Source organism: Rhopalosiphum maidis, chromosome 2, assembly GCF_003676215.2.
Source record: "Rhopalosiphum maidis isolate BTI-1 chromosome 2, ASM367621v3, whole genome shotgun sequence".
Lineage (NCBI taxonomy): Eukaryota > Metazoa > Arthropoda > Insecta > Hemiptera > Aphididae > Rhopalosiphum > Rhopalosiphum maidis.
The window spans coordinates 69,534,238-69,557,592 of record NC_040878.1 but is presented as its reverse complement, the minus strand read 5'-3'; the positions used below and the strand labels follow the sequence as shown (position 1 = coordinate 69,557,592).

The following is a 23,355-nucleotide window of genomic DNA, read 5'->3' as shown; positions in this document are numbered from 1 at the left end:
TTTACATGAAATAAAAGTAAAATCATTAATAAAATACACAATAATTAATAAATAAAAATATGTAACTACTTGGAGTCTTTTTGTAACAAATCAAAGAATATTTTTTTTTCAAAACTTTTTTATTGTAATACTTTATAAAACTTTAATATTTCTCTTTTCTTGATATAAATAATTATTTAATTTGTATTTAATAAAAAAATGTATGCAAGGTAACTATAAAATAATTTATAAAGTAATTTTCCACACCACCTTTATTATTAAACGACGTACAATAACATTGTCCGTATTGCTTAATAATTTTATGAGGTATTACACGAGGCGCGTTTTTTTTATTGTGGTATCCCCAGTAGGCCTAATCCACATCGTAAGCGAGAACGCATCATATGCAGGAGCGTATTTAGGTAGGGGCTTTGGGTACCGTCACAACAGACGTGTGCCATAGAGGCATAGAATACTATAGTATTTATATAACATGGTGTTCTATGGCATTAAAAGTTTCACCATTGCGCGGTGTAGAAGTTTTTTAGTTTTTTTTTTTTTTTAGAGGAGAGGCGCAAAATATGTGTTGCTCTTATTCTAAAATTCCTAAATACGCCACTGATCATATGAATGCATTCAAATAATAAAAAAAATATACAATAACTTAAACTATGTAAATATCAATAATACTATATAATTTATTTCAATAAGGAAACCTAGGAATAAAAATATGATTTTCGCTATTGTACAAGCTATAAAAACGGGTAATGTGTATAATATGTGTGTTGCCGGCCGGCGATAGTCAATGTGTTGGATGAGTGGATGAGAGATGAGCGCTGACGCGTAAGGGAACAACTTAATAAAAATTATTATAATATACTATTATAATAACCTAACTTAATCTATACTATAAAACAAACACATCCTAGCAACACTTGATATTAAGATGAGCTTCTTATTGATGCTGCCAATCTTCCTCCGGGTTGAAACGAAGCAGAGTGCCGACACATTTCTCATCAGCTTTGTGACAAATTCTTCTTCACTAATGAATATAAATATTATATATTTATATATAGTATACTGTACCTACTACGATTCTAAAAATTATTATATTATACAAACAAATCCTTTCGACAGTTGATTATCAGTTGAATTTCTTTCTGCTGCTGCCAGACGTCCTCCGTGTTGAAATACAGCCGACACATTTTCCATCAACTTTATGACAAATTCTTCTTCACTAATAAATGTTATATTTAGTATACTGTACCTACTGGCTACTACGATTCTAAAAATTATCATATAATACACACAAATCCTTTCGACAGTTGATGAATTGAGCTTCTTATTGATGCTGCCAATCTTCCACCGGGTTGAAACGAAGCCGAGTGCCGACACATTTTCCATAAGCTCAATGACAAATTCATCGTCGGTGAGTAGTCCATGACCTAGCTAAATGTTTGGTTCCTATAAAACTACAAACTAATGTGCAGATTAAATGCAATTTAAACTCATAGAAAAAACAATTTTAATATTTCAGAAATCTGTGTTGGTGTTCTTTTATTTTTGAATTTAAATTAATTTTAAATTTTATATTCAAAATTTATCAGTTAAAAATGTAAACAAGAACTAAGATGATTATAGTATATTGTAGTTTAACTTTCTGTTCGGTGGCCACCTTTTAAATTCTTCACTCTCTTTTATAAGAAAGTTAAACAGCACAATAACTATAAAAAATATAAATTTAAACATACACAAAGATGAATTAGCTATATAATAAGAAAAAAAATTGAAAAAATTGATAATTTATCAACGTATTATTAAAATAAAAGGAACACCTAAAACCGTAGTACAGTATATTATCGGAAAAAAAAACCATAAAAGTTAAATATAATTTTAAATAAATATTCATAATATACTGTACTACTGTTCAAAAAATTATAGTATTAAACAAACACAGCCTTGCAACACTTGTTATTCAGATGATCTTCTTATTGATGCTGCCAATCGTCTTTCGGGTTAAAATTATTCAAGGATATTGCGTAATTATTTCAGTTTTGTTGTTTTTCCGATATTATGGCATGATCTGAAATTTTTTGTTTTATTTTACTATTTACCACCCAAAGTACCAAATAGATCATATTATTTGCTACAAGAATTCATGACAAACAGAAAATAAACTACATAATTGTAAAATCATTATACATTTTTCGCTACGTCCAGGATCTAAGGTGTACTTAACGACTTTATTTTATTCTTAGCAATTTCATCATTAATGCATGGTCGGTAACCTTATTGAACTCTCAGGCCACATTCACAAATTCAAAACAGTTTGCGGACCAGATAAAAATAAAAATTTTGTATTCTTAAATTATTTATCATGGAAAAAAATATTGCCTAGAACTTTAAAATAATAAAATATAAATAAAAAAAATGTCAGTGTTTTAGAATTTAAAACGGGTCGTATATACAATAACCCGCCGGTTGCCGACCACTTCATTGGACTGGACGATCGGAAATAAAATATAGGTCTGTCATCGGGGTAACACCTTGTAGAAGTCAATAAACATATATTTTATGTATAAATAGTAAATTTATTACTATCCTAAAATTACAAGAAAATTAACCTGCGCAAGTATCCTTCGATGCTTTTCGGCGAAATCAAGCTGTGCCATAATAAAGTTCAAACGTGCACAGCCACCGAAGAAACAGCTAGTTTATTTCCTCATTCGTCTTCTTTACGCTTCGGAATGAAATCATTGAAATTTTTTATGAAAATGAGAGTGCTTGTCATGTTCTGAAGGCTGTTGTTTGACGACTGTTCAATAAAATTATTAGAACGATTAATCGTCTTCTACAAATGACGACGATTGTTGTTTGCCATGGATGATAAATATTATAACAATATGATAGATTATATGTTTTTTTTTATAGAACTCTTTGTGATATTATAGGATTTATTTTTATATTTCAGCTGTCTTGCATACGAAACTTTTGGTATCTAATTAATTTCATACGTAAAATCATAATAATTGTATATCCTGAATGTTTTTTAAATTATAATTTTATTATTTCAATAGTTGTTTGATAAAATTTCTCATCAAAAAATAAGACCATCTTCGACCAGCATAATTTTACATTGTACACAATGCATTATACATTGAAAATTGAATTCAAATTTTACAAATTCGTTATAGTGACATACTTAACCTAGTCTACATGTAATATTGTAGTCACCTACTATAGTAGCTTTACAGCAGTTTACGGTTTGACTGAACTAAATGATTAATAATTTTAAAAATATTTAAAAGTTTTATCATTCAATTAATATTACATACTAAATAGTTAATATATTATGATCTACGTATAATAAAGAAGGACTTACAAAATCAATAAAATTAATTTCTAAATACAAGCAGTTATTCACATTCGACTCGTTATACACATATAGTCATATATCATTTCCGTTTCGGTACCGTCCTGTTTAGGAATAATACATTCTACTAATACTATTTTTACTGATTTTAAAATTAATCGATAAATTCTGATTAATATGCTCAGATAATTTGCGATATTAATATATAAATATAATAAATGCATCTATTTATGGTATTATGCTATTGTTATTTTATCTTATAAGTGTATAGTCAAAATATTTTGAAAATTATAATATGTATAAGAAATGCAAACATTAACATTTGGTAAAATTTTCAAATAACTATAGTTATTCGTTTTTAAATTACTACAAAAAAACAAAAATCGGTTGAGCAGAAATAGTTATTACAGAAATATGAAATGAATATCCAATGTCTTAAAAATTCAAAATTCAGACAATTAGAAAAAAATATTAATGCGTCTTTTCGGAAAACTTTTTATTTTTGTTAGAGATAAAAAAAAAACTTATATTAATCGAGTATTCTGCCGGTTAAAAATGAAAAATGCTATTTATAAAATTAATATAAATATAAATTATTATATAAAATGGGTTTGGTAATATACTAATATGACGATTATGTATTTTCGGTCTCACGTATTTTATGCATCGCGCGTTCGGGAATAAAATATGCATACGTTTACGTCACCCGACGGGTAACAGATTGTCCGGTGCAATAAGTATGTATTTATTTTATGTCTAAAAAAATAAATTAAAGCTCCAAAGGTATAGAAAATCAAACTCACGTAAGCATCGATTTTTTTTTGTGAAACTTAGTTGTGTCATTTGTAATGTCCACACGTTCATCAACCACATCGCCGACCCAGGAACACCTTTCCTCGTCCGTCTTTACCGCATTTCGAATTGAAGATATTGAGATATTTCATAAAAATAAGCTGAATATAACGGCATATGCGTGTAAATTATTATATATGTTAAGTACGGTTTAACAATTTGTACGTCTGTTTTTTTCTCTGTTAAAATTATTACAACCGTCAAATGTCAATCGTCTCCAACGAATAGCGAAGATTGATGATTGCCATAGATGATAGATTAATATGATAGATATACTGTATTATTATATTGTAATATTATTATTAGCCTGCAGACATTTATATTTATTCGGGAGTCTGCCGTTCGAGAAACTCAATTGTGTACTTATACAAATTGTATATGCATGGAGGGCGGGGTAGATTGTACAGATGTTGTTCAGTACAGTGAGACTAAATTCATTCAAAGTTTCTGCCATTGGCATCGCATAAATTAGTAATTAATTGTTGTTATCGATATTTTTCGCCTGTATTATTATTGAACGACAACTGTCTTCTCATTATTAATGTAAAACTATAATACAAAATATTATAATATTATCAATAATCAATATTAATATCAAAAACCATCATAATTATTTTCAAAATAGATAAAAATATTAAATTATGCTACAATTTTCTTCAAACTTTTTTATTGCTTTACTACTTTTTTTATGGTGAGTCGCCGTCTCAAAGATCCCCGAAGAGCCGCCACTGCAGGTGTTAATAAGTTTATGGCATAAACAGCTTAAAACTAATCTACATAATATTTTGAATACTTCTCTGTTAGTGTTAAATAATAATACACAAATCGGTGTCTTTAAATAATATTTTTGTAATAACTTAATACAAAATAAATAACTATACCTATAATCGTTATTTTTCGTTAAAATATCCAGTTTTGTCAATATTCAAATTTGGTATGTACTAACAGTAGCGCCGAACATGGGTATGAACTGGGGAAAATTCCCCAGAAATATTTATGGGTGGGTGGGTGATAATTAAAAATAGTTTGTTATACAGTATCTTGTATGTAAATAATTAGAAATAAATATAGTACCATTTGAACGTATCTAACTAAACATTTTTTTTGGTAGGTGGGTCTGACATCAGCATTTTTTCCCCATAACATGAAATATAGATCGGCGCCATTGGACTTACGACTAACCTCTGAGACTGGGAGTGAGAATATGAATAAAGTTAAAACTTTTAAGCAATAATAATAATATAATAGTAGCTATAGTTATATAGTTATACTATGTTATATACTATTCTGATTAATATAAAAAAAAAACATAAGATGGTGACCAGACATGAATTATGGCTATTTTAACTGAGAAGTGAAATGTTCAGTAACTTCAGTTACTACATTTTAATTTTTTATTAGATGTATAAACAAAACCTAACATTATGAAAACTTTATTTATGAAATAATTTATGCGTATATTACTAAAACATTAGGTTATAATAGAAAATATTTTTTAATTTTCTATTTAACAAAAATTATATGAATTATGTTAGATAACAACTATTATACTAGTGTTACTACGATATAATAACATAAAAGCATTTAAATACATTGATAATTAAAAATTAATAATACTAATTACAAAATTAATTAATTTGTAAAATCTTTATGATTATTTTAATCAAGAATAAGCCAAATCGTGGACATATCTGACAACCAATCAATTTGGACTAAAGGAAATGCATAGAAATCCTAACTAATGACTAACAGACGCTTATATTATATAAATATGACACTACTAAGGTCTATTGTCTACAGCTTTTAATCCTATAAACTCAGTTTAAGTCGCTTAAAATATTTTACAAGCACAATGATTAAAATATTAAATATTATAATTATTTTTTTTTTATTTGTTAGTCGTGATGTGAATAACGTTTAATGTAGCTAAGCATCCTCAAGTTTATAGATGTTTATAAATTGACTACTTGCAGGGATGGGCAAGATACTCAAAATTCAATATCGCGATACTAGATACTTGAATTTGGACTATCGAGATACTAGATACTCGATACTTACATTTTAAGTATTTAGATACTCGATATCCGATACATTTGAAAAAATTAGTCATAACCTATGAGGTGTAAGATTTTTTTTAAATTTTATTTATACAAAATTAGGTAGGTTGTGAATCTAGACAAATGCATTTAACTTTAAATTTTCAAATATTAATTAAGTATACATATATTATAATAAGTCAATTGTTAAATTACATGAATAAATAATAATAAAAATAAATTATAAATATCATATAATATTCTTATTTCCTTTTAAAAATACTAATTTTTCAAAAGTAATGTCTGATAATTTAATCCTGGTAGGATTATGAATAAATCCTGCCAGGAGTATACAGATATAACTTAATATGGCTAATAGGTTGAAAAATAATTTCGTACAAGTTGTACTGCAGTTAAATTATGGATTTATAAAATTAATTTTCAAAGTATCACATTAAAGTATTGAGTATTTTTTAGTATAATTATTTTATGAAATACTCGATACATTGATTAAAAATGTATCATGATACAGGATACAAAATACAAGATACATTTGTATCTAAGATTAAATGGATGGATTTACTTTCATTTTCCATAAGTTTAATAATTTTTGTAATTTAATTAGATAGTCTAGGAGATTTTTTTTATGGCAGAGTCTAAGTCAAGGCTAGATGAAGTAATTGCAGTATCATTAGAAAAAGAGGCCGTTGATGGTATTTGATTCTCGTAGGTCAATCAGTTACATAAAAATTACACAATGTCGATGCGATAATACTGCCTTGTGAGTTGTGAGACACATACAATATTAAAATAATCTTCTTCACATCATACTACAAAGAAGCAATGCATTTTTGTTTATACCTAAAATTAAAAAATGTTATACAGAGTCTTTATTAATTTTTCAACAAAAATTCTATTTCTTAAATAATTTTTTATGAGTATTTTAAAATGTTTACAACATTTGATATTCACCAGTGAAATAATTATTTATCCTCAAACAATTATTGATATTCATTAGTTTTGAAGTTTTATAGAAAAGACATTTTAAATTAAATTAATAATACAGAACTTATTAAATATATAAATCAAACATTATACTCAATATCTTATATAGTCATATTTATATATTTCCTATAGGTGTAAATAGTTTGAAATTTAGTAGGGGGAGCTGGAGCTTTGTAGGTCCATAATGGACTCTTTTCTTTTGAAGATTTTATGGTATTACAAAATCTTTAAAAAAATAATATAAATATTTGAAATTGTCAGTATATTTTCTTCGTGGTAAGGGGAGAGGCCACAGTAAGGAAAAAGAACTTAGCCCACTAACTACCAAGTCATTCCCCCCCACTATTTGCACCTATGACAGTTGCAGTTTTAGAGAACACATATAAAATAAGAACAAAATTAATTATAATATTAAACAAATTCAGTGTTTTATTGTGTAAGAGTAAGACTTATGGGAAACTGATCCTCACAATTAGTATATTACCAAATATTTTTTAAGGAAAAAAATTTCAAATACTTTGATTATTTTTAATTTTGTAACAAGGTTGATAAAAAAAAAAAAAAAATTAAAGATATATAAATCATATTATTTCAATAAATAATACAAATAAGTGGCACTAGTAAAGGTTATGTGGCAATTAAATGATAACTTAACCCATCGCTATTAAAAAAGAATTAACAAATTACAGCTTTTTTTTAAAAAAAATGCATAAAATGTTGGCATATATAATATTATAGTTTGATTTTTTTTTATTAATATAGGAATAGATAAATTGTAATAGTCTTTTGACTATTTTTATTTTGAATTTGTATGTTTAAATCGTTTTTTATTCATTGTTGCTCGAAAACCTTTACTTGATTGAGGTTTAACACTAGATTGTTCATTGGTTGATTTTACTTTTTTATGAAGTGTATTATACAAAGTCTCTGCATCTTGAGAGTTACCAGCAATTGTTTTTAATTCTTGTAATGACATTCTCAGCATATGTATAAGCGATTGTCCTTTATTTAATAAGTTTAATATATTTTGAGTAGTAACACCAGGCAATTTACTCATAAAATCCTAAAAACAATTTTAAAGTTTATAAAATTATTACATATTTATAAATCATAATAGGATATTTATTTTTATTCATAAAATTTAAAATATTTAAGCAAATAAATGCATGTAAATAGCAGCCAGTAAAAACATCCTTTTTTCTACATTACCTTAAATAATTTAATAGTGAAAAGAACAAGTGATTATATCACTTACAATGAAATTAAGGTTTTATAATAATGTGTTATAAATTATAATAATAACATAAATATTAAATACCCTATCTATCTTAAAATTACTATTTTAAATTGTTTATACTAAATTTTTATTTTTATTTTTTTTTATTAAGTATTTTAAACCCAACATTATTAATATTTTAATCATTTCAGAAAATATTCATATTATAGAATACATAATTTGGAATTGCTACCAATGCTACCATTACTATGTATATTAAATTTGATATGTGAAACATACAAATGAGTCAATTCAAAAAAAGTGTATCATAATAGATAGATAGATAATTTGTTTAAAATATTGAAATATTTTAATAATTAATATATAATTTACACTTGTTTATTAACTATAAAATATAATTATTATTAACCTTAATAATTGCATTGTATATTTCCTCATCAAAATTTTGTCCTGCCTCTAAGCCAACTGCAGCTGCTTCTGATGATATTGGCTCGTTCTTACCTTCCTATATAAAAATAATTAAGATAAGTTAACATACAAAAGTATGGAACTCTTATATATTTTTATTAATTTAATAGCTATTAGTTTACATAACATTTGAAATTAGTAACTCTTAGCAATATCATACATTTTTTAAACAAAACATATATATTATATATGTTATAATATTATATATTATAATTTGTAACCAAAAATACCTTGAGTTCTTGAAATAGTTCTGCTGTAGCAAAAGGACTGGGAGACCATACTAATCGAAGTTTTGGAAAATGTAAAGTTAACAATTGTAACTTGGAAGTAATGTCATTTCGATGACTAGTGGTCATATCTTTACTAAGATAAAATCTTCCCTGAAAAATGTATTTGAATTTAGTTATTATTTACATATTCACTTTATTTTAGTAAAAATATATATGAAATTACTATAATTTATAAGTTTATAACATAACAAATTATAATTTTACATCTTCAAGGATATTTAAAACATGTTGCATCTTAAGTAGGTATTTAATATGTTGGTATCACATGACCTACTAGTTAAATGTAATCATTGATTAATTATTATTAATTAACATAATGTTATGGTTCCATAATATATTCTATCATATAATTATTGCAATTTCAAAGAAAAAATTGTTAGTGGATTTTCATTCAACCTTTTAATAAATTATTTTAATAACAACTTATGAGGAACCTTATAATACATTTTCAGATATTTTGACCAGGTAAAATTATTTTATTATCATTTAAAAAATATCAAAATTTCAATTACCTATAGCTCATAGACAAAATATTTTAAGAATTTTACTATACATAGAAAATTACCTGTAAATCAAACGGTTTGTTTTGATCAAACTCGATAAGTAATATTGGCTTTGTATAATGACGACACATCATTAAAGCTTGATGATATAATCTACCAGATTTTAAAGAACCAATCAAGTCATCAATACTTTTTCGTTCTACACACATTTCAGGTGTTAAAATGTAATCACCAACCTAAACCAAATATTTAAATTGATGAACAAAAAAAAAAATGTAATATTTTTATAATATAAATTACTTGTAAAGTGACTGGGTCTATATCAATGCCACGACGATAAAGTAACGCAGGCAAATCAGACCTAAATTCCCGCATATCAACAATAACTTTAGGATTATCTTTTTTAACAAACTTTTCCTCAGGGTTATATGTTTTATCATCATCATTCAACATTTCTGAAGGATGAACTCCTAAATCACGAGCTAGTTCAGGACAATCTTCATCTTTACCATCTTGACCTTTGGCAATAACCATTACCTAAAAATGTAAAATAATAAAAATATAACAAAGTAAAACAATAATGATAATAATGCAATATATTCAGTAATTAAATCATACATACTGCTTTTTCTTTGATTAGAAAATCAAAAAGTAATTTTTCTCTTCTTAGAGTTGTTAAATAAGCTTGTTCTTCAGTGGATCCTCCAAATATTAAAAAGTAAACAACTAACTTAAATTTTGCATCAGAGTTTTGAAATACCTATAAAATAATATTTATATACTCTAGATAATATAATTAAACTAAAAATGAAGTTTTACTTCAATTTGTCTAACTGCTGTCATGTTTGCATCATACATAACAATATACTTAGGTTGTAACTCTCTTAGTGTACGCGGAAGAGATAAGAAATCTCCATCTTTTTTATACTGCTGTAATACTATAATTGGTTCTTTTAATGTTTCATTCTAGAACAAATAATATTTTTTATTATTAAGGTTATTTATTGTTATACCATTATTCTTGTACAATGTATATTATTATATTGATAAAAATAATAATATAATATGTAAGAGTATTCATTACATAATTAAATTAATAATTAATATATTTAGCATTTTCTACACTATTATTAAAATAAATAAATAATATTGATTAAATAAACAAACTGTTGTATACCCGAGTTTCATTAGCACATTCAATGAATGTCAATCCATCTTCATTTTTACTTTGAGTCAAAGTGAAACAATTATTTAAATCATTTTCATTCAATTCCTCATCATTATTTAAATTCTCATTTATTTCCAATTCTTCATTAGTTGTATTCTTTTGTGTGGATATAATTGGCTTATCTTTAATATGTGTTTTATACAAATTTAAAAGTAAAGTATCTGCTCCTTGAACAAGAAGCTATATAAACCATAAAAATCATTATTGTGATATTACGTATACTGTATTAATGATATATTTGATAAAAAATAAATACTAATACTATTACATTTTTCAATTGACAACATGTTTTTGCAGATTGTACAAGTATTAATACAATTTCACCATTTTCTTTTGAATTCTGACCAATTTCTTTTAATATTTCTGTTAATCCTCCCCATTTAGGATTATGTTCCGGACAAATTTCTAAACAAAATAAAATTCAGAAATAATTTTTAATTATTTAAAAATTGTGAAATACCTTTTTTAGAATTAAACAAACGACGTTTAGCTGTAATAAATAATGTTTCTGCAGCATCAAGTAACAACCATCCTGAACTACGGTGTGCATAATCAACAGAAGAATAATTTAATAACATGGATTGAAATCGAACGGAATCCAAAGATGTGACAGACCTAAGACATACATATTTAAATATAAATAATGAAGATGTAAATAAAAGTTTTGTAAAATAATAATATGTCATATTAAAAATAGATAGAATAAATAAATATATTTGTTTACTTACATCATTAAATTACGTAGGAGTTTAAGGTCAGATACCAATTGCTTTGTTGTGCTACTTAATCTATGCCAAATTGGGGTTAATTGTGTTTGTAATATTTTATGAAAACATTTTGATATACTGTTTTCAACTGTAATTTCTTCAGTATCAAGCTTTACATAAAATTATACTAAGTCAAAAATATCTTTTAAAATAATAAAACTTTAACAGAAAAATACCTACTGAAGGATTGAGTCTCTTTAACTCTTTAATTGAATAATTTATAAGATCAAGTAAAGATGTTTGAATTTCTATCATTGCAGGTGTTAATTCTACATGTAACTCAATAACTTCAGGCTAAAATTATAAATAAATTTAAAATCAAAAATAATTAATTATAATAGAATTTAGTGGTATTACATTTATTTTATCTAAGCTTGACTTAACAGCAAGATGAAATCTGGGCCAAAGATATAATTTAGGAACAAACAAATTTTTCATAATTCTTTCAATTTTAGTAAATCCGTAAGTAAATGTTTGTGAGGAAGCTGAAAAAGCTTTAATAAATCCAGTCTGAAAAAAAAAAAAAAAAATTAAGGACAAATTTATAACATTGAAAGTTTTACAAAAGACTGTCAACTAATAAAGAAAAATACTGTCTAAATCATAGGTATTAGAAGAAAATATCAATTTTTTCCAGAAAATATCAATGTGTAGAAAATATAAATATGCACATTTTTTTTAAAAATAATGTAATTTGCATAAATATGTATTTTTAATTATTTATTTTTAACTTATCATTGATTAAATGGTATAAATTACAAACATACAGAAAAATATGGAACTTTATATTTTCCAAGCTCTAGTGTTAAATGAATTTTGATATTGAAATATTTTTTGTTAGCAATAAATATGAAGTATAATAAGAATAAAACTATCTAGCATTTAAGGGGTTATCAGAATCACATTTATTTTTTTAATAATTTAATTTTTAAATAAAGCCGATGTATAAATGAAATATTACAAATTTGAAATTTAACAATAATCATACTCACTTCAAAATTAAAATATTAATAAAAAAAAAAAAAACAGTTAATATTGTTACTATTAAGATAATAAATTATTTAACTGATGTTAACAAGACATATTAAAATAAATATTATTATAGTAATAACAGTTTCTAAAATTTAAATAAAACTGTAGCGATTTATTCCAGAATCATAGTTAAATGCATAAATATACTTATATACTTTGTTTTCCGTACGATACAATCTTAGAGCTAATTCTTCTTGACAAGATTCTAATATATTATGAGCTCGGCAAACCAAAATTCCAGTTATTTGAGGTATGGGAATTCTATGTTTTAAAAGATCCACAACTAATATTCTAGATGATACAAATAATACTCCACCTTGAAGATAAATTTTTTCTCTGAAAAATTAATATATAATGTTGTGAAATAAATTTAATACTATAACATATACATGTTTATTAAGGTGGCCACTGTCTTCTTATTTTCCCATAAGATAAATTCATGAAAGATTAAGACACAGTGACTCACCCTATACATGAATATATGGATCAAATTAATCTGTAATTCTGTATTCTATACTAAACTACCTTTCAGTTATTGAAGTGTCAGCAGAAAGTATTTTTGGTAATGGTTTAATACCATCTTTTTTTAATTGTGTAATCCAAAAATCTTCTTCAGTAGCAGATGAACCAATAACAAATACTAAGTTACCAGGGTCACAAAAAACTTTAATTATGTTCAATATCACAGTTTCTAATCCAAGACCCCTATATAAATATTTTATAATTTAATAATATAATTTAATTATTAAATATAAAACAAATGTTAAATTTACTTAGCACATATTACTAGGCCATCCTCATGCAAAACATCCAAAAACATTTGATTTTCGTATGGGAGCATTTTGTTTAATTATTAATGCTCATAAAAATAATACTTGTATGATGATACTTATAAAATTCCAAATTGATTGTAGAGGTATGCCAAAGAAATCTATGACATGTTCAGCTTTTTCATTAATGTCCTTAAATAATAATTATAATAATTAATATATAATTTGTATACGGTATTTAGTAAAAACATTATATAAAATAACAAAATATTATTTTTTTAACATATAATTTCATTTTTTATCTCTATAATAATATATCTGAAATACTATTAAAATGTATCTTAATAAGTATTTAAAGTTGTTCTTTTTTAATAATAATACAACAGATACTTAATTTAATTTAATTTAATTTAATTTCTTACATCATTGTCTTCATCATTATTTATTGATTGAGTTTCATTTCCTTCTTCAGATTCAAACAAATTTAAATTAAATTCTTCACCAGGGTCTGAATTTTGAATTATGTCTAATGTATAACTGGCAATTTCATAAGACGGGTGACCATAAATACCAAGATAAATAGGCCGTTTAAACCTATAATATATATTTAATAAATCATCAAATAAGTTTATTAAATTTACATTTAACTATCTTAACTCAAAAAAGAATTATATAAAAATAAGTATAAATGAATAAAATATATGTACTATGAAACAGGAAAAATTACTTTACTAAATACTATATATATAAGTATATAGGATTCCAAATATTTGTTAATGATATATAAGATATTGATATTTTATCTGTTATTTTTCAATATACAAAAACTATTATTTTTTTAAAATAAAAAAAAAATTGTAAAGGGATAATTTACTAACAGTTTTATGTTTTATATTAATCTAATCTAAATTAATAAAATATAATAGTATATATCCATATTTGATTGTATTTAGAATTCAAATTTCTGAAATTATACAAATAAAAAATAATGAAATTAAAAAAAAAGGTAATGTTTATATTTTTTACTCAAATTTGTTTTGCTTACTTTTCACTTTCAATAGCAACTTAAAAATATATAAATCACAAGAACAGATTATGGTTGAGAAAAGGAAAAAACAAAAATAAGAAATTTCTCATAATTTTACCAATGAAATATGTTTCATAAATAAGTATATGATAAATACATTGATACAATATAAAACTATACAATAAAGAAAAAACATTAAAGCCTACATTTACATCAACATGGCTCTCCATGAAAATCTTTTAAAAACATTCTATAATCAGCATTGCTTGTCAAGAAATTGACACATTATAAAAAAATTTTTTAATGTATTAAGTTACAATTCTATTTTCAAACTTAACATAAACTGATGAGTAATAAGATATTTATTATTATTTTTACCATTTTGGTATATGAAGAATATCAATTCCACATGTAGTAGATTGAAGGCAATATGTATCTGGATCAAAAGTAGGATGATGTGAAATATGAGGCTGTGATACATACAAATCAGCGTCACCTTCTCTAAATTAAAATAAATACATATATTTTAAAATAATAGTATAACATTTTAAGAACTACTTACTCTGATATTAATATAATAGAAATATATCCTTTATTTTGTAGTGTATAATATGAGAAGTTATTTTTTGAAACAACACCAGTGATTGAGTGTAGAAGAATGTTCTGGAAAGAACTTGTAGAAGACACTAATATCAACACTAAAAGCTGAAAAATAAATAATTTTCTTTTGTTTCCTAACTAGAAAGTTAAGCATAACTACAAAATATAGATTACACTAATTACAAAACATAAATCTTAAATATAAAAGGAACACAAAATAAGTAAGGAAATAATTTCTATTTGATTAAACATTTGTAATAAGTTATTTTTTACTATAAATACTTTTAGAACAATGAAATCATAAAATATATAAATTTACATGGAAGTAATAACATACAAAACTAATTTAAAAATTGCACCTTAATGTAATATTTGCTAATAGAAAAATAAGTTTAAAAGTACAAATTTATAAAATTATTATCAAAAATGTAGATAGTAATTTTTAATTTTACTTCATACATAATTACAAAACAAATTAGAAATTTAAAAATATTAAATATGTTCTGGTCAAAATTTTAATGACATTGAGAAATATTGCTTGTCAATTATAAAATATTCTTCAGTTAATAGATAATTTCTATTTATAAATAAAACATTTAAAGGGAAAAGTCCTCTATCAATAATAATGATGTCAAAAAAGGAATTTTTTTGTTGAGAAACAAATGACATAAAATTAACAAAACTCTATTTAATTTTTATTCCACAATTTACAAAATCCACAGATTTTATATATATATATAACTATGAGACTAATAGTTTAAAAGTAGATATTTATCTAGCACAAATACTAACAAAGATGATTAAGATTAAACTTTCATAATAGTATTTAGTCCCAAAATAAATTAGAGCAACATTTCATGTCATTATTTATTCATTATTTTGTATATTCTGATTAAGAAAATCACATCAATTATCTAAAGTTTTTATGAATATTAATGAATAATTTCTTACATAGTCTCAGTTCAATTCTAATAATAATACGAAATAAATGTGTATTATGCATAGCTATAATTTTATCAATGTATTTGTTTAATATATAAAATATTAACACATTTGATTCTTTATATATATATATATATATATAAACTTTGCTAACTATGCAGTAAATACTGATAATTTATTTATATAACCTTGTGTTTATCAGGAGTATAAAAACAAATTATTTTTCAAAATATAGAATAAGAATAATTTTAGATTAAGAAATGCAATTAATTTTCAAATGAATTATATATTTAATCAATATTAGAAACATTCAGTATACAACATGAATACACTAAATTGAGCATACAGAATTATAATGTTCACCTAAACCATACATATGACGATGAAACACTAATGTTAATACTTTATTACAATTAGTATACTCTATTCCAATAGTGATATCAGATCCTTCAGCTTGAATTACTTTGATTGGTATTTTGAAAATATGGGATAAAGCTCTTAGTTCAATTTCACCACCCCATTGTACTGAATTTGCTACTTGATAGCAATAGTCAATAAATTGTTGATCTGTTAACATCTCTCCAGTATCTGGATGACTCAAATAAGGAATAAAGTCATCTTTGTTGCATTTAATAAAGTCAGAAGTTTTAAGTCGAATTTCAGATACAGTAAAAGTTTGTCCACATATTTCTTTAAGCTGGTGTACAACAGCACTATATAAGCAATTACCATCTGAAGGAATATCAAAAATAACAAAACCCAGATTTTTGAGTTTCTTAACTAAAGTTTGAGTTTCTATATGTCGTGTACCACCAATATTTTGAATATCATGTTCTTCAATTAATGCTTGTCTTTCTTTCAATTGGGTGATTTTTTTTGATCGCCGTTTTTCAGCTCTACTAACTTTAACAGTAGTATCATTAATTTTAACTTCTTGTAAATTTTTAATTAAAGATGGTTCTTCATCTTCCTCTGTAAATGTATTTAGTTCTTCTAAATGTTTATGCTTTAATTTGGCTTCAATTTCTGCTGTTTGCTCAGCAACTTCTTTCTTCTTTTTCCGATCACCTTTTGCTACAGACTTCTTCATTGATTGAATCTTACATTGCATATCTTTTTTCTCATTTCTATGTCTTTGCAAAATGTCATCTTTAGTTTCGACGTTTACTGATTCCATTTAGCACTAGATATATAGTATGTTACTTTTATAATATAGATCACTATATAATTTATAATGTAAAAATAATTTTTTATAGAACAAATATCAAACATTTTAAAATACCTATAAAATTTAAATATACTTTAATTTTAAATTAGGGCTGGGCTTTAACTTAGCCAATATTTATATTCCACATTATGTTTTATATGATTAAATATACAAATACAAACTTATTAATCCACTAAATATCAAATATTGCGTTTTAGTTTTAATAAATTGTACTTCACTGGCTGCTAAATAATGTATTCTTAGTGATAAAATATAAAAGAATTCTATTTAAATTTTAAATCATAGTCGTACAAAAAATATACCAACTATAAGATTACTATTTTGATAGCTATTAGAAAATTATGCTTAATTGTTAAGCATAAATAATTTTTAAAAGTACTATATTGGTTGGGTAACTACTACATAAACAATATTTTTATGTTTAGAACTCTTTTTTATGACTAGTATATTTTAAATTAAAAAATATATACCATACTAAGAAACAACATAATACATGAAAAATTGAAAAAATGTATTTATACTACAGTAGTTAAATAAAAATAAAAATGATTTTCAACTGTTTTTTTTTGTTTTTTTAATAAAGGTTGTTAATGAATACTTTATTCATCAGTTAAGTGGGCTGTAACTAAATTGAACTATTTTAATTTACCACATTATTTTTGTTATTTAATATTATGTGTATAAAAAAAAAAATTTATATTAATATTATATTTTTGTATACTTAGCAAATAATTATTGGATTATTATATCTTAGTTTATTAGACACAACTATAAATAATTTAATAAGCACTTAAGCAACATACTTTTTAATTAATGTTACTCAAGCTTAATACAAAGAGAAAAATATTAATATTATTATAGATACAAGCCATTTTTAAGCATAGGTACAAGGGATATGGAAACATAGGGAAATATCTAGTCACCTAGATTAGAATCTAAATAACCTGCATTAAAGTTTTTTTTTTATTTGATTTTACAATGAAAATTCCTTATAATGTAGAATTTATTTTTCAATTTCTATAAATATAGAAATGTATTAGTAGATTATATTTAGTAGATATCCACATATATTTTTAATATACTTTTAGAACATTTATAATATAATGAAGACTACTGCTGTTAATACAGATTTAATTTTTATACTAAAATTTGGAAATTTCGATAATTTAAATTTTATTCTCAACTCTTATATATAAATATTAAATAGAAAAAAAAATAGTATTTTTTTTAAATATTTAATACCAATTATGATATAGGTACAAAGCTTCATTATAGTAAAAATTTAAATAGTCCAACTATTAAAAAAGATTACATTTATAAGCCACTAATTTTTATAAAATACTAGCTGTATTATTCAACTACTGCCAGGTTAAAATGAATAAATCTTTTTATTGTTTTCTATTTTTTTTAGTTGAAATATACGGTGTACTCTCAATTATCTGCGGAATAAGGTGGCAGGACATCCTTGGATAAGCAAATTTTGTGGATAATCCGCAAAATTAAAATTACAAATTACACGTATCAACAATTACCAAAAAGTATTAATACGTATTAAATAAGCGTATTATATTTTACATCATTATCGAGTAATCGGCTATCACAACCCAATTAAACCAATAATGATGTACAATGTAAAGATATATATATTTTTTTTTTTTTACGTTTAGGTATGTAGACCATTCTGCGGAAGACAACGGATAGTCCGCTCGCGATTAATTGAGAGTATACTGTATAATACAGACACAATCATAAAGATTAATTTTATGATTTTTCACTACTTAATTCTTAATTCTGAAAATGGATTCAACAAATGCTTAAAAATATAAGATATTGTGTTTACGTAAGTTTTTAGTAAACATAATATCTTATATTATTAAGATTGGTACTTATCTTTAAGTGTTTATATCAAAAATATGAATAGAATTAAGAACATAAATCATGATTGCAACTAATCATAAAAGTAATCTTTGTAATTGTTATCATTAATATTTAATTTTAAGATTTAAAATTTTTAAAATGCCATAATTTTACAAATTTTAATCTGTAACCAATGATAATAAAATTTAAATAAACTAAAAAATGGCCCAGAAGTTTTTGAACTTATAGAAAACAAAAAAATATTAATTTATATATATATAGATTGATAAATGTGTTTAATAAATATTAAATATATACACATATAAATTATAACTATGATATAATATCTTCAATAGAAATAATATTTTTTTAATTACTTAAGTTTGGATATCAGATATTAAATATTTATTGATTTAAAATTACCTACCTAAATAAATTTAAAAGATTTTTTAATCAATACCTACCTACACATTTACTACTTTCTATTAAGAGGATGTCATACTTATGTGTTGACTCTATTAAATGAACGAGCAAATTTGTGTTCAGTGGAATCCTTTTTATGCTGTAAGTTTTAATATTAGAGCCAATTTACATAGGTTCTCAAACTTAAAGGTAAAAATATTATTTACGTCTATCAAATAGACTTTTATTAAGATTTTAATTTGTAAGAAGTGTCATTGGCGGAGCTAGGGGGAGGAGGGTTTGGAGGCTAAGCCACCTAGGTTTCCAATTAGTTGCCCCAAATGTATAATGTATGGTAAATTGATTCTGATATTAATGCTAACAGCATAAAATGAATTCTATTGAACACAAATTGCCTGTTTTACATTCATAAGTCAAAGACAACGCATGCAAATATAATAGATTCTTAAAAACAAGTACCTAAATCTATTTTATTGTTTAAATCAGTGGTTTTTAACCTATGCTGAATCACAGAAGACTTATAATTTTATATAATTTTTGAAGATTACAATCAAAAAATAAAACAATAGTTATATACATATCATTTATAAATTGTATAAAATATTTAAAATTACATAGGCATATAACATTTTTCAATGAATAGGATATAATGAAATTATAAAGATAAAATTAAAAATGTTCTTAGTAAGTAGTTTTTTTTTTTTTAGATTTTCCAATTTAGATAAAATTCTTAAGTTTGTGGATCATTTGTCTACTGTGAATCACCGGGTAAGAACTACTGGTCTAATTATACTGAATAATAATTTTTACCATCATTAACCTTATTTCTAATTCAACATTAAGAATAAATGATGGCCCAGCCCTAATAAAATCCCGTGTACAAGTATACAATTTATTAAATTTATAATACTTTATTATATACTTACATGAATAAATGTGAAATTGAACAATGAAAAAATTGACATAATTCAACTTAGTCCGATGACGGATAAAATATTAATAACAAAACATTTTTATTTGAAGTGCCATCTTATTTAATAAATGTTTTAGAACAAAACTATAAACATAAAAAAAATTTAGATTTAGTAAAGTATGGATTACAATTTACAATACGTAGCACATCCAAATCGATTATAGGTACCTTCACACTTTTTTTTTTATAATGTTGTAGGTAAGTACAAAACCACAAAATATCATCAAAGAATATTTTGTTTTTTTCTATTACTCATTAGATATAGGTATATTTAACATTATATGATTTATATTTATTATTATATTACACAAACACACATTAGGACTTGGGACAGTACACAATCACAGTAATGAATAATGATTCACTCGAACACAAAACAAAAACTTTTGGTAAATTTGCAATGATAACAAAATTAACAGCATACCTATGTATGTACTTCCTACATGCTCCTACCAGGTTACCAGAGTAGCAGAGTAACAATATTGTTCCTTCCGATAACTATATATAATATTATCACACTTCATTCACAGATAATTTAATACCTAGAATATAACTAAAATATAACTTAGAACTTTTTTATGAAAGTGCATACAAATATATTATGCCGGGTCTTAAGTACATTTCAATGAAGTTATAAAAGCATGGTACAAATCATAATCTCGTTGGCTACCAAGGTTCATAAGTGACCGCGACTATAATAGTCTATAGATAATACTATTATCACGATCACGACTATAGATATCTATATTCTGTGATCACGATGTAGAGAAGATGCTCTTTTTTACATCGTGGTTTTATGTTATTTAAAAATGATAACGAGCAAAATCATTTATTCATGTGTATAAGCTATAAGTATTAAGTAATTGTTAAGAATAATGCATACAGTACAAAATACAAATACTGAATATTAAATAATTCAATATTATTAATGTTATATTAAATTATTAATATTATATTTAACTAGCCATTACCTCCTATTAGTGACTAGTGTTCGACGTGACCATAGTTTTAACACAGTATTCATAATGGTAAGTACCTAATTTTAAATTTATTTAACGTACGTGTATTTAGATTCAAAATTTAACAAACATTATTATTGTGCACTTATTGTTGATTGTTATTCATCTAAATGTATTTAAATTTTCAAAAATTACAATACGTTTATCTTTTTTTATTACCTAATTAAATTTAAAGGATTTTTTCTATGCTCATGATTATCTATTATAGATTATGGTGCCTAAAAGTAAACATTTAAGCAAAAGTTATTTGAGAGGTTACAGTAACAATAGTTTAAAAATGCTAATCTATTTTAATTTCATAGAAAAAATATAAGAAATCAAATGTATTTGCTTGTAATTAGATTTAATTATTTATTTATTGTAATTTTCTTTATAATGAATACACTATTGGCCTAATGGCTCTATAATACAACTCCAGCCCCTAATAAATTAAATTAAATAACTAATAGAATATCCTACACGTCTGAATTTTAGAAATTATACAAATAACATGTATTACTTTCAGACTAAGACCAAGAAAAGTAAAAAAATTCTTAACAAACAATTTGCTGTTATGAAGAAAACAATCAAACCAACAGACACAAGAATGTGTGTACATAATTGTTTAATCTTAAAAAATCTATTATTTATATTTCAATAATGTTTCTTTTTCAGAAAAGAAGAAAAAAGAACTATAATTAAGAAAAAAATAAATGAAAATAAAACTGTCACCGTTCGTCAAGTGTAATTATTAAAACTATAAATTATAATAAAATGTTTTTAATGTATAACCATTAAAAAAATTTCAGAGCTCAAACAAGTTCGGCCTTGTTTTTCCAGTTTAACACACAGTTAGGACCTCCATATCATATCTTAGTAGATACCAATTTTATCAGTTTTTCTATAAAATATAAAATGGATGTAGTTCAGAATATGATGGATTGTCTATATGCAAAATGTAAGCAAACCGTATTTCATTGTAATTTTTCTATAATAGTTTTAAAATATTCCTTGTTTGCAGGTATACCATATGTAACAGACTGTATTGTTGGTGAATTGGAAAAATTAGGACAAAAATATAAAATAGCATTAAAAATTGTTAAAGATCCACGATTCCAAAGAATACAGTGTATGCATCCAGGCACATATGCTGATGATTGTTTAGTTCAACGAGTAACCCAAGTATGTGATTAATATGAATCCATACATAAAACTAAAAATATTAAATATAAAATTAATTTTTGTTTTTAGCATAAATGTTATATAGTAGCTACATGTGATAGGGATTTAAAGAGACGTATTAGAAAAATTCCTGGTGTACCAATTATGTATATTGCTCAAAGAAGGTAAGTGTACAGTAGTTATATTTGTTTTTGTGCTAATTGTTTTAATATTTTTCAGATATACCATTGAAAGAATGCCCGATGCTTATGGTGCTCCTAAAAAATAATTTGTAATGTAATGCTTATCAATAGTTAAATAAAATTTTTAATGTTTTGGTAACATACAACTTTTTAATTTTTTTAAAATTAAAAAGTATTTATATTTTTGGTCATAACCAACCCAAAATAAATTATTCTGACCAGTAATAATAGCTTAAAAAGGATCAAAATATTTTTAAAATTGTAGTATAGAAAGAAAATACAAACATATGGTTAATATTTAAATTATCTACAGATATTCATTTTTAAATTAAAAAAAAAATAAATAGTTTGAAATTGTTATTATACGACTAACTAGACAATTTCAACAATATTTAACGAAATT

At 24.2% G+C, this 23,355-nt stretch overlaps 3 protein-coding genes and 1 long non-coding RNA gene across 4 annotated transcripts; 1 reads left to right on the top strand and 3 right to left on the bottom strand.

The window, feature by feature from the left end:
* Positions 1-7,824: 7,824 nt before the first annotated feature.
* LOC113551395 (DNA repair endonuclease XPF) lies at positions 7,825-14,105 on the bottom strand. The gene is made up of 17 exons (XM_026953623.1): positions 13,963-14,105; positions 13,544-13,732; positions 13,296-13,475; positions 12,926-13,106; positions 12,096-12,248; positions 11,919-12,032; positions 11,700-11,848; positions 11,432-11,586; positions 11,240-11,376; positions 10,921-11,151; positions 10,563-10,709; positions 10,366-10,503; positions 10,044-10,280; positions 9,806-9,979; positions 9,181-9,330; positions 8,892-8,987; positions 7,825-8,308 (listed from the first exon to the last, which is right to left on the bottom strand). The coding sequence occupies exons 2-17, from the start codon at positions 13,609-13,611 to the stop codon at positions 8,042-8,044; spliced, it is 2,577 nt and encodes an 858-aa protein (XP_026809424.1). The 5' UTR covers positions 13,612-13,732; positions 13,963-14,105; the 3' UTR covers positions 7,825-8,041.
* Positions 14,106-14,114: 9 nt separating this feature from the next.
* LOC113551399 lies at positions 14,115-15,250 on the bottom strand. The gene is made up of 3 exons (XR_003405118.1): positions 15,130-15,250; positions 14,946-15,063; positions 14,115-14,134 (listed from the first exon to the last, which is right to left on the bottom strand). It is a non-coding gene; the product is annotated as an uncharacterized LOC113551399 (long non-coding RNA).
* Positions 15,251-16,375: 1,125 nt separating this feature from the next.
* Positions 16,376-20,978, bottom strand: LOC113551397 (deubiquitinase OTUD6B). Its single transcript, XM_026953624.1, has 2 exons — positions 20,544-20,978; positions 16,376-17,292 (listed from the first exon to the last, which is right to left on the bottom strand). The coding sequence occupies exon 2, from the start codon at positions 17,284-17,286 to the stop codon at positions 16,441-16,443; it is 846 nt and encodes a 281-aa protein (XP_026809425.1). The 5' UTR covers positions 17,287-17,292; positions 20,544-20,978; the 3' UTR covers positions 16,376-16,440.
* Positions 20,979-21,387: 409 nt separating this feature from the next.
* LOC113551398 (rRNA-processing protein FCF1 homolog) lies at positions 21,388-23,099 on the top strand. The gene is made up of 7 exons (XM_026953625.1): positions 21,388-21,618; positions 22,115-22,197; positions 22,264-22,332; positions 22,398-22,546; positions 22,610-22,770; positions 22,840-22,934; positions 22,990-23,099. The coding sequence occupies exons 1-7, from the start codon at positions 21,616-21,618 to the stop codon at positions 23,036-23,038; spliced, it is 609 nt and encodes a 202-aa protein (XP_026809426.1). The 5' UTR covers positions 21,388-21,615; the 3' UTR covers positions 23,039-23,099.
* The last annotated feature ends 256 nt before the right edge of the window (positions 23,100-23,355 follow it).